This window comes from Chrysochloris asiatica, unplaced genomic scaffold (genome assembly GCF_000296735.1).
Source record: "Chrysochloris asiatica unplaced genomic scaffold, ChrAsi1.0 scaffold00115, whole genome shotgun sequence".
In the NCBI taxonomy this organism is placed as follows: Eukaryota; Metazoa; Chordata; class Mammalia; order Afrosoricida; family Chrysochloridae; genus Chrysochloris; species Chrysochloris asiatica.
In genome coordinates this window covers 5,292,098-5,305,008 of record NW_006408633.1, presented here as the reverse complement: position 1 = coordinate 5,305,008, position 12,911 = coordinate 5,292,098, and the positions used below count along the sequence as shown (strand labels likewise).

The 12,911-nt window shown below is 37.6% G+C and overlaps 1 protein-coding gene across 1 annotated transcript in view; it reads left to right on the top strand.

Moving 5' to 3' along the window:
* Positions 1 to 11,223, top strand: part of CEP135 (centrosomal protein 135kDa) — a 92,503-nt gene extending 81,280 nt beyond the window's left edge. Inside the window, exons 21-24 of the mRNA XM_006868074.1 lie at positions 1,655 to 1,861; positions 6,783 to 6,985; positions 8,063 to 8,167; positions 11,121 to 11,223. Coding sequence (XP_006868136.1) covers positions 1,655 to 1,861; positions 6,783 to 6,985; positions 8,063 to 8,167; positions 11,121 to 11,223 — 618 coding nt within the window. The remainder of the gene's footprint in view (positions 1 to 1,654; positions 1,862 to 6,782; positions 6,986 to 8,062; positions 8,168 to 11,120) is intronic.
* Positions 11,224 to 12,911: the final 1,688 nt, after the last annotated feature.

Genomic DNA, 12,911 nt, shown 5'->3' with positions numbered 1-12,911 from the left:
TTTTAACAGTTAACAAATTTACATTTTAGGAAATCATGACATTATGCCTTATTTCTTTAAAACAAGTTAATATGCTTATGATGTGATTTTATTTAATGATAATGTAGCTTTTTCTACTGAGTTATAAAATTTGTGACTCTTCAGCAAGCTGTTATCATAAAAGACAATCTAATGAAAATCTCTGAATAAAATTTGGAGTTCATTTAAAATATAGAAACCCTGGAATTAATTATGTAATATATTTATTGGCTGTTAGTTTTGTTTTGTTCTATTGGCAAAGTTTTGTAGTCTTCATTTTTAAGAAAAAGTGTTGATTTTCCCTATGAACATTTTTTATTAAAAAGAATATAATTAGTAATGAAAGGAATACTGTTTGACCTTCCAAAGAATTCCTCAGAAGAAATGACCGTTTGATTCTTTTGTCATTTGTCATATTCTTATGTTATATATGAAATTTGTTTTTACCTAATTTTATTTAGTTTGTTTGGGGGAACTCTAGTTGGTCATTAATATTTGGAATATTCAGTTACTTACTTTGCTGAAGCTGTTGGCACATCCTAAATCTCCACAGCACAGATTTTAATGTGGACCCATTTCAGTAAAGTGTATTAAAACAATTCCATTTTTCAAGTGTTGAATTTTTCCCACATCTTAGAAGTAGACTTTGTGTCAATTTAAATTTATTACTTCACAATTGTGAAGCATTAGAAATGTGGGTAATTCTGGAAAAGAAAATCCTTATTCGTATTTCAAATTTTGCTCATTTGAAATTTGAAATTTTATGAGGTTGTATATTAAGTTAAGTAAAATTTAAATAAGACTTCAGGTATTTTGTTTTGCGTATATGAAGGCTGAATTTGCACTAAAGCCAAGTGGAGAGTGATAAGTATAAATGTTAATTTTTCTTGAAAACATATTATTGTAACAAAAGCAACTTGAACAGGAAAAATTGAATGTAGCTTCAGAAATCCCTCATATTCACAGCACTCTATATCTTTGCATCTTCCAAATATATATATTTCTTAGTTGTCATGATGAATAATCATACACAGTTCGCTTTGCAAAGAATTATAATAACCTTTATCTTTGCGTCTTCCAAATACATATATTTCTTAGTTATCATGAGGAATAATCATACACAGTTCCCTTTGCAAAGAATTATAATGACCTTTATCTTTGCGTCTTCCTAATACATATATTTCTTAGTTATCATGAGGAATAATCGTACATAGTTCCCTTTGCAAAGAATTATAATAACCTTTATCTTTGTATCTTCCAATTACATATATTTCTTAGTTATCATGATGAATAATCATACACAGTTTCCTTTGCAAAGAATTGTAATGGACTGTGGAGTCCTGGTGTGGCGCTGTCAGTTAATGCTCTGGACTGCGAAGTCAGTTTGATCCACAAGGTCAGTGATTCAAGCTCACCAGCCGCTCCTCGGAAACTCGATACAGGGTTACTATGGATTGGAACCAACTCGACAGCACTTAACAGTAACAACATCTTTAAATAACAGGAAACATCACAACAACAAAAATTGACTTACATATTGTTATAAGGTGATGTTGTAGTTGCACAGATTCAAACCTTTAAATTTATTGGGATTACTTATCTTTAATTTTTTTACCTTTTTTTCCTCTCTTCTCAGCACATAAATGCACATCATGCTTATGAATCTCAGATCTCGTCAATGGCAAAAGCCATGTCTAGATTAGAAGAAGAGCTTAGAAATCAAGAAGATGAGAAGGCCATAGTTTTAAATGACTTATCTCTTCGAGAACTTTGCATTAAACTTGATTCAGGCAAGGATATTATGACCCAGCAATTGAATTCCAAAAACCTTGAGTTTGAGAGGGTAAGAACTACAAAAATATTGTCATAACACATTATTTTTATTAAGGCTTATTCTAATTGTTTTATTTATTATTTGCCGTTCAATATATCTTTTCCTCTTGTGATTACTTTGGACTACGTAATTTTGACAACTAGAGTTGACTACTAGATCCTCCTCCAAGACTTCTCACAATCATGATGATGAAATTTGGTACTCTCTGTTTTGGGGGTAGATAGGTATTTAGGGGAATGTGAATCTTTGGATTAGAGGTTATAAATTTGGGACATATCCCAATACATTTCTTTTCAAGTAATAAGGAATTGTTGTTTTCAAATAATAAAGACTGTAAACCTTAGTGGGAGAATCATTTCTGTAGCAAGGCATGTCATTAGTGATGCTCTCAAGTCAGTCTACGGTTAGGAAGACTTTGAAAGGGAGAAGAATTCCCTGTACTTTTCCAAGCGCCAAGTCTTCCTGCTGACTAGTAGAGGAAGGACACTGGAAGAAGGACATGTATTCACCCGGACTCTTACACTCTTGGATAAGCATAGCAACAACCATATGCTTTGTAGACTTTCTAAGCCAACAACCACATAGCTGGGACTAAACAGAATCTCAGACATATACACAGACATTCATCTAAGTTATATTTATTATAGCTAAGAACTCAAAACAGCTTAATATTCTTAATTTGGAATTTATAATTGCCCATTGAGATGGCAGAATACTCAATCAGCAGCAATTTTAAGTGCTTCTGAAGATCTGTACTTAATGATCATTAGATGTTGAAAGGACAGATTGCAAAACATTCTTTACAGCATCATGTCATTCTTTTAAAAAATATATATACATGCAGAGAAAATAGACTAGAAAGTCATATACTATATTGTCTGTGATTATCGCTTTGGCCAATTTTAAGAGATTGTAACTTTTATCCTGTATTTGATGTTCCTCTGGCTCAGGAAGCCATCACGTGTGCCACTTAGACTTAGGGATGAGACATAGAATTGTTCATTCATATTGAAAAAATCCTGAATCTCAGTTTACTTTTTTTTTTTTGCTTATCATCAGTTTCTGATATTTCAGAAGAATGCTTTCTAAATGCAAGTATTAAAAAGGAATATATTTTGCTAACTTTAAATTTACTGTGTGTTTATTTAATTATTATTATTGTATTTATCTATTTGGTATGCTAATGATGAAGAGGCCATGGGTAAAATCCGTATCTGAATAGTCAACAAGAGAAAAAAAAAGACCAAAAGTTAGACTTGAGTGAGCACTTGATAAGTTCAATGTTTCCATGTAGAATATTTTTTCTGCTCAAATCTCTGTGTGTTTAAATCTTTCATAAATGTAAAAGTCTAGTTAGCTAGGACTTCCCATTTCCAAACTGTGAGGTATTACTTTAAACCAGGATTTCTAACTGGTTCATTCATGGCTAATACAGCAAAATCAAAACAGACCCAAATTTGTAAAAGGTTTGTGTACCGGGACAATAATTGGAACAGGAAAAATTACGGCTCATAGTCTAGGGATGGGAGACTCAAAAGAGGTGTAGTGAGAACCTTCAGAAGCACCCAGTGCAGCAGACTGGATTACAACCGGACTGTGGAGAACAACGCACCTTCAAAACAGTGCTATTGGCTGCCATCTTTGAGCTGGCCATTGCTGTTTCTGCCTCCACTGATCAAGAGATTTGTTTGTAGTGCAGTGAACAAACTATCCTTATTTTCTAAGAATGAGATTACATTTCAAGCAGGGCATTGACATGTAATTTTTCCCATCTGGTTATTGTTCTGGTATACCCACATTTTTAAAGTTTCACTCTGCTCAGCTATGACTGACCCAGGCAGAACCAGTTCTCAGCCCTGCTTTAAATAACCCAGTGCTTTCTAACATGGCTGTTTCAATGGTCATTCATCTAGTAAAATATGTTCACTGTGAGGAGCTAAAAGGCTCACTTGATGAAGTAGTAGTCAGAAGGCACATTTTTAATAGATCAAAATGGACTTGTTGGTTCTTGCGTGCCTTGGATTTGGTTCCAACTCATAACGACCCTGTGTAGGGTTTCTGAGGATCAACTGGTAGGTTTGAACCACACCAACCTTGTGGTTAGCAGTCTATTGCTTACCCTACAGTGATATGGTCTGACCTACTCTAGCCTCACAAAAGGTGAAGAACAGCAGAATCAGCATCAACCCTAGGCTGATTCCTATGAGTTGGAAGTCAGTCAGACCTCTACCCTCCACAGTGTTTACCAATTCTAGCACCAACCATCCTGCCCTCGTCACTTTGTACTTTTCTGCTAGGTTTGATAGTTTATTGCAATAGCCACACACAACTCACAGATCATACTCATAGTTACAGGGTTTAGTAGGGAAGTAACAGGTTACATTTATCAAACTGAGCTAAGGAAAAAGTTCAAGCCTCAACTGGAAACACTGAAGGATTCTTTGGGGCAAAATATTGAATGATGCAGAAAGCATCAAAAGAAGGTGAAAGAACGTTTTTTAAAGAAAGAGAATATGAAAGGTTTACAGAGTAAGACCAAGGCTCTGGGAATTGATGGAATACAAATTGAAATCTTTCAACAAACTGACGAAGCACTGAAGGCACGCAGTCATCTCTACTAAAAAATTTAAAAAAAAAAAACTACCTGGCCAGCTGACTGGAGGAGATCCATGTTTGTGCCCATTTCAAAGAGAGGTGACCCAGTGGGATGCAGAAATGATAAGACAGTACATAAATATCACACACAAGTAAAATTTTGTTAAAGATAATACAGAAACAGCTGCCAACAGTACATTAACTGGGAACTGCCAGAAGTTCAAGTCAGATTCAGATGAGGACATGGAACCAGGGATATTACTGATGTTAGATGGAGCTTGACTGAAAGCAGCAAATACCAGAAAGATGTTTACCTCTGCTTTATTCATTATGCAAAGGCTTTCATTTGTGTGGATCATGACAAGCGATAGACAACACTGAGGAAAATGAGTATTCCGGAACCCTTAATTGTGCTCTTGAGGAACCTGTACATAGACCAAGAGACAGCTGTTAGAACAGAACAAGGGGGCACTGGTTTAAAATCAGGAAAGCTGTGTGCCAGGGTTGCATTCTTTCACCATACTTACTCAATCTGTATGCTGAGCAAATAATCCACAAAGCTGAATTATATGAAGAACACAGCATCAGGATTGGAGAAGACTCAGTAACAACTTGCGATACGCAGATGATACATCCTTGCTTGTTGAAAACGGAGTTAAAATACTTGATCTTACTGATCAAGATCAAAGACCACAACCTTGGGTATGATTACACCTCAATGTAAAGAAAACAAAAATCCTCACCACTGGAACAATAAACAATATCCATATAAATGGATAAAAGATTGAAGTTGTTAAGACTTCATTTTGCTTGGATCCACCATCAACACTCATAGAAACAGCAGTCAAGAAGCAAACAACGTATTACATTAGGCAAATCTGCTGCACAAGACCTCTTTATGGTGTTTAAGAACAAAGAAATCAGTATGAGGATTAAGGTACACCTGACCCAAACCATGGAATTTTCAATAGCCACATATGCATATGAAGTTGGACAGCGAATAAGTAAGAAAAACCATAAAAGAATTGATATATTTGAGTTATGGTGTTGGAGAAGAATATTGTACCATGGACTGCTTGAAGAACAAATAAGTCTATGTTGGAAGAAGTACAGCCTGAATGTTCTTAGAAGCCAAGATGACTTGACTTTGTCTCTCATACTTGGGACATAGTATCAGGAGATACTAGAACCTGTAGAAGAACATCATGCTTGGTAAAGGGGAGAGTGAGGCCTCCAACAAGAAGGATTGGCACAGTGGTAGGTAGCACCAATGGGCTCAAGTATAGCAGCAATTGTGAGGCTAGTTCAGGACCAGGCAGTGTTTAGTTCTGTTGCACATAGGGTCGCTATGGGTTGGGACCGATTCAACAGCACCTAACAGCTATAGGTTACAATGATCAGCAGTGACTCAGATAGAGTTCTGTGGTCTGGGCAACCGCTTACCTATGCCCGTAGGCATGCCTTTCATTTGACCCCTGGGTCCTGAGCCTGGCCTCGGCTTTTCTTGGCAAGTGTTACAAATCTCTTTAGCTCTGCTAGTCTTTGCCCACAGGCACCACATAATGACAGTACGCCTCAGCCCATAGGCACTTGGCTCTTTCGCTTCATGAGTTGACATGCCCAGTTAGCTGACTGCTCCATGGACTAAAGTCCACTACAGTACTCCTGCTGGCCTCCTAGTTCTGTTGTTACCTAGTTCTGTTCTATGCTGCCCTTGCTCCTGCTGCTCGCTATCTCATACCTTTTGTGATGATATAGCTCTCTGAGTGTAGTGAATTCCCAACACTGGAACCCCAGTTCCAAAAGACTTACTCTGCTACTGGATGTTTTTGGTAGTAGTGAGGTACTCCCTCTTCCACTTCTGTGATTGGCTCCCTCTAAACATACAAGATGACAAACTGACCAGTACCCTTGTTTGGGTTTCGTACACCTACCTTATTTGCATGATCCTGCAGGCTGTCTCATCCCTATGGTAGTTCACATAATCCCACCCAATGGTGTAAGAGTCAATACTTATTGTTAGGGCTATAATGACTAATTCACTGGACCTCATTTAGCCAGATGTTGTTATTAAGAATCCTCTCTTGATAAGTAGCCTAAGTGATAAGTATTTGAGGCCTGGAGTCAGTCAAATAAATCCTTAGTAAAAATATTAAAGGCTAACTCGAAAATGCAGTATTTCATCTTGTTAAGGAAGTGGTTCAAAATCTATAACCAGTACCCAAGTTAAAACAACTCATTGATGCATAGTTCTGTAGAATTCTATTGTAAGATAAAGAATTTTTCAGATTAAGTCTAAAATTGTGCCAAAGTAATCGTACTTTTTTCCCCTTAGGTTGTGGTGGAATTAGAAAATGTAAAATCAGAAGCAGACCTGTTTAAAAAACAATTAACAAGTGAGAGACATACAGTTAAAAACCTTGAATCGTTGTTGGCTACAAATAGAGATAAAGAGTTTCATTCTCATTTATGCTCCCATGAGAAGGACACAGAAATTCAGTTACTTAAAGAGAAGTTGACCCTTTCAGAAAGCAAATTGTAAGTGTCATAAATCAACCTGTGTGAGGAAAGTACCTTGTCAGAAATCATTTCCTTTTTGCCTGGGGATGGGTGTGGGGGTGAGGAGAGGGTGGAGCATGAATGGAGGTACCTTCACCACAGTGGTGGCCCAGTGGGAGTGAATGAAAAGAGTGAAGTTTAGAAAACTGCCTAGATTGAAGGAGTGACCCTGTAAGACGGCGCAGGGGAGAAGAGGGTGTTTCAACAAATCAGCTGTGTTTCAGCTGATGTACAGATGAAAGACTTACAGACTTGATCCTCTGAGTGAATTGCTTACCTTTTTGGATACTGATGGTAGTGTCTTCAGGATGGAGAAGTTTCCTAATTGTTGGAAGAGAAGAAACCCAGAATCAGTAGCACAAGATTAGCTCTTAAAAGGAGAAATGTGTCTCTTTCCAGGCATGTCTGATTTTCAAGCCCCTGCACTGTACTCCCTGTATTGCTTAGCAGTAGGCCCAGACATAACAACAATTGTGAGAATGGCACAGGATGGGGCCGTGGTTCATTCTATTGTGCATAGATAGGGTCTCTATGAGTCAGAACCAACTCGATGACACCTAGCAACAACATCAATATTGCATAGTCATTTTCAGGCGAAAGTCAAAAAAGATGAAGACATTGTACATCTTAGTGTTATAGTTTGTGCCGTGTTCAAATTAGTGTCTCCAGAGCAACTACAGTGCCTGTCACATGGTTGTTGTTGTTCAGTGCCGTCAAGTTGGTTCCGATTCATAGCGACCTCGTATAGGGTTTCCAAGGAGTGACTGGTGAATTTTGAACTGCCGACCTTGCAGTTCAGACTGACCTATCAGTCCAGTGCATTATCCTGCAGCGCCACCCCAGGACTCCTATCACATGGTAGGAGCTTTGTTAATGTTTGTTAAATAAACCAGATGAATGAAAAGGAAGATTCTGAAATAGGAGTTCCAAATGCTATCTGTCCTTTGGTATCACCTCCACTTGATTTATTAGTAACAAAAACAAATACTATTGCCTGTGACTTCAAAGCACTGTGCTTGTTTATTTATTCATTTGATTTTCTAATTTGTTTTTGAGAACTTGCCAAGGCCGGGAAAACACCATGCTTCGAAATAAAGTGGCACAATTGCACATAGATTTTGATGCTATTAAAAGACAAATTTCAGCTGAAAGATATGAACGGTAAGAACAAGCATTTAGCATTGAACAGTGTTTTTTTTTTTTTATTCCTTGTCTTATTCTAAAAAGGATTTAATGTGGCTTAGAAATAGGCGATTTTATTTTTGTTTTAGTAGTACCTAAGAGAAAATCGTTTTGTAATTCTTCTTAAAAAGGTAACAGGTATTATGGAAGACAGCATTGATGCAGTAAACAAAGTAGCAAGGATTTCTCAGGGGGAAATAAAGACATTATCAGGAAGAGTACAGGTAGGGAGCCTAAGCTAAGAGCAAGTCTGCTACTACCCCAGTTCCCATCAAGTCAGTTCTAACTCATGGGTAGAATTACCTTTCGTTCAGGACGCCTCTGGGTGCACTCAAATCTCTCACCTTTCAGTTAGCAGATGAGCATGTTAACCATTTGTACTGCACAGACTCTCCAGTAGGGATTCTGCAGGGATCCAAAACAATATGATCTAAGTTGTTGTTGTTGTTCAGTGCCATCAAGTCGGTTCTGACCCACAGCGACCCTGTCTAGGGTTTCTAAGGAGCGGCTGGTGAGCGTGAACCTTGCAGTCCAGCACACTAACCCACAGCACCACAGCCGGACTACAAATACAAATCATCACAAAGGTGACGATGATGATGCAGGTGACAATTGCAGTGGACAGATACGTGCCAGATATGTATGAGGGGGCTTCCAAAAGTTCATGGAAAAATGGAATGAAAAGATAATGTAAATTTTTCTGTGAAGTTTTTGAAGCCCCCTTGTATGTGTATGTGATTAATTCTCCCAACAATCTGTATGCTTGTGTTACAGACAGAGTCAGGATTATGAAGTGATTTGCCCAGGGTCACACAAATAGTAAATGGCAGAGCCAACAGTAAAATCCAGGCATGTGTGAGTCTAGTTTTAAATCCTCTACAGCTTTGTCATTTTCATGCTTACATATTTTTCACTTAATTTGCTTTATTTTATTAAAATTTTTAATTTCCCACTGATAAACAGGACTGACACCTACTTTAAGAGTTACAATTGAAGTCTAATTTGCAAATTAATTGTCAAGTTTTTTTTATTACTTTGTCCTATGGTGTAAATACCAAAAACACCAACATTCCTGAGATCTCATTATCAAATAATGTTCAAGTTGCTTATTAGGTTAATGTTTACCTTTTATTTTTATCCGTCTGACCTCACAAACGTTTATGTGATGAGCTATTTGGAGTATAGACCAAATTTATTAGAAAAGTCAGACATTATGCTTCCAGAGAGAAATGAAGCCTGAAGTTGCAACAGTGAAATGAAATTTTAAACATTTTATAATTTAGAGAAGAAGAAAGATGAGGGGCTGTGTCTCCCATAAAGATTTGCAGTCTTGGGAACTCTGTATGGGGTTGCTGTGAGTCAGAATTGACTTGACAGCGTGTTTGACTTTGTTGCCTTTATACTTTAAGAACACCAGCATGTAAAGTGTAGGCAGAGGAAAAGTATCCAGTAAAAGAAACCCTATACAAGGTTGCTATGGCTTGAAATTGACTTGATGGCACACAGCAACAGTAACATTGGTCATCTAGGTAGAAAGAGTCAGGATAGAGTAGTATGCCACAGAAGCCAGGAGTGATTAACAGTATCAAACATTTTAGAAAGTAAGTTAAGGAATATCTTTGCAAATGTTGTTAAGTGCCATCAAGTCAGTTCCGACTCATACAGACCCTGTATAGGGTAATCAGAGAACAGTTGGTGAGTATGAATCACCCACCTTAACAGTTAGCAGTCCAGTGCTTATCCTACAGTGACATACCAGGACTCCATCTTCAAATATACTAGCATTTAATTTTTAAGAGCCAGAGTGCTCCTTGGAGGCCAGGATGGCTAAGCTTCATCTCTCATACTTTGGACATATTGTCCGGAGGAAACAATTGTTGGAGAAGGATGTCATGCTGGGTAAGGTGGATGGTCATAGAAAAAGAGGAAGACCTCTAACGAGATGGATTGGCCAGGTGGCATCACTGATGGCGTCAAGTGTGGCAGCGGTAGTGAGGTTGGCCCAGGATCGGACATTGTTTTGTTCTGCTGTGCATGGGGTCGCTATGAGTTGATTCCGATTCGATGGCAACTGACAACAACAACAAAAACAATTTTTAAGAACAAATAAAATAGGTTCATCATATAAATAATTAAATTCTTTCAAGTACAACGAAGAAAACCAAAGCTATCTGTAAATTCTGTCTTCTGGAACCACTATTAAACATCTTGGAGTTTAATATCTTTCTAGTCATATGTTTGTGTGTGTGTATGTGTGTGTTCATTTAGAATCCTGTTTTATCGCTATATACCTTTATACTAAATATATTATGAGCATTTTGTTTCTAAAATATTTTAATGACAACCTACTATTGCGTCCTTGAGTGTGCAAATTGTTTTTATGCTCAGCTGCTAACTGAAAGGTTAGCTGTTTGAGCCCACCCAAACTTGGAAAAATGGACTGACTGGTGATCTATTTTTGAAAAATCAGTCATTGGAAACCTTGTGGAACACAGTTCTATTCTGACATGGGACTAGCATGGGTCAGAATTGTCTCAACAGCAAACTGGAACTTTAATGCTTGTAGTTTAGGTTTACCATAATTGTTTTTAAAAATGTCTTAAATGCTGTTTTAATTTTATCAATTACTCAAAAATCATACAAGGGTCTAGAACTTGAATTTAATAAAAATATTTATTTAGTAGAAAGCAGTTAAGTAATAGCAATATAACAATCTGTATTTGTGTAGGAAGTCCTGTCCTATGTGGTGCTGTAGGATAAGCACAGGACTGTTAACTATAAGGTTTGTTGTCATTCAAACCCATCAGTTACCCTTTGGAAATACTGTACAGTGTCACTAGGAGTTGGAGCCTAACAACATATCAACATATTTATAAAGCACTTGATGGTTCCTCATGGTGCTTCATTTGTCTTGTTTGACCTTTACCACTAGAGAACGAGCAATCCAAGAGATGCGTCGACATGGTCTTCCTGCACCACCCCTTAGTTCTACTCTGAAGTCTCCTTCAAATTCTCCTGAACTCACCGATTTATAGATATCAGAAAGGTATGTGTGTGCAGTACCAAGGAATGTCAGTACTAATGTGCGGGAATAAACTTTGGGGAGGAACGGGACACTGGCTGAGAAGGTATTCAGAGGAATTTCTAGAATAGTGAAAATGTTGTAGATCTTGGTGTGGTGTTGGTTACAGAGGCATGTGCAGTTATCACAATTCAGTGAAATGAACACTTAGGATCCATGCACTTTACTGTAAGTAAATTATACCTTACTTAAGGAGGAAGTCTTCCACAGCAAGACATTTAGTGACAAGGCAATGTTTGACAAAGTTTGAGTTCCAAGTGGGAAAGCGAAAATAAAAACATAGAATCAGGAATGCACACAGGAGTGGTAGGTTATGGGGAATAATGAAGGAGGGGAAGTGTGGGAGTTAGAGCGGGACATAGAATGCATTAAATACAGAGTATCTGTTGGATAGCTTGCTAACTTGAATATTGTGGCTTCATTCTGTAAGTAACTGGGAACCATTGATGGTCTTCCTGTGTATGGCACACATACAAGGGTTAAGATGAGAATATTTTTTGGAAGATTTAGCTTCACAACTGTGGGCCAAATTGAGGGTGTAAACGAGAGGTCAAAACTAGTAAAAAAAAAAACAACAAAAAACTAGTAAACGCTGTGGGATGCTGACAGGTTAGGAACAGCATAGTAATAATTGAAAGGTAGGCTAGATTGTTTTCAGTGATCATATACATGCAGAAATGTGCCCTTAGAGGCATACAGCTCAGTGAAGTTTCACAAACTGAACACACTGTAGCTTTCTCATTTAATGTGCCCACATAAGTAGCACACATAAGTTAACGCATGAAGGGATTGTGCAGTTTGCCAAAAAGAAAATATATATATAATAATGTGCATGTGATTTAGGTAAAAATATGATATCCTGCACCCAGGTATGTGAGCTGTTATGTCATATTTAGTCATAATTCCTACTAAAAGTAACATCTCTTCTCCCTCTTCAAAAACATCATTTCCTCTAGTCTGTTTTTGGATGCTGTATAAATGAAATCATACATTTCTGGCTTCTTTTGTTCAGCAGTCGTGTTGTTAGATGCCTTTCAGTCAGTTGGGATTTAACGCGATTCTATGTTCACCAGAAGGAAGCTGCCCAGTCTTGTGTCCGTCTCACATTTGTTCCCTATGGTAGACTCCACTGTTTAAAACCACTGTGTTAATCCAGCTCATTGGGGTCTTCTTCTTTTTCGTCGCATCCTACATCGTATCCTCCAAGACTAACCCCTCCTGTTAACATGTCCAAAATATGTGAGATGGAGTCTTGCCATCCTCATCCAGTTGTACTTCTTCCAAGACAGATTTGTTTATTCTTCTGACAGACCATGGTGCATATTCAGTACTCTTTGCCAACACCAAAATTCAAATGCACCGATTCTTTTCCAGTCTTGTGTATTCAGTGTCCAGTTTTGTATGCAATGAGGCGATTAAAAATACTTTGGCTTTTGTCAGGCACAGCATAGTCTTCAAAGTGTCAGTCTTTACTCGTCAACACTTGAAAGCAATATTTTACAACAGAGTTCACAATGATTTGGCTTCTTGACTGCTGCTTCTATGAGAATTGATTTAAGTAAAATGAAATCCTTGACAACCGCAGCCTTTTCTGTTTATCACGATTTTGTTTATTAGTTCAGTTGTGAGAATTTTCGTTTT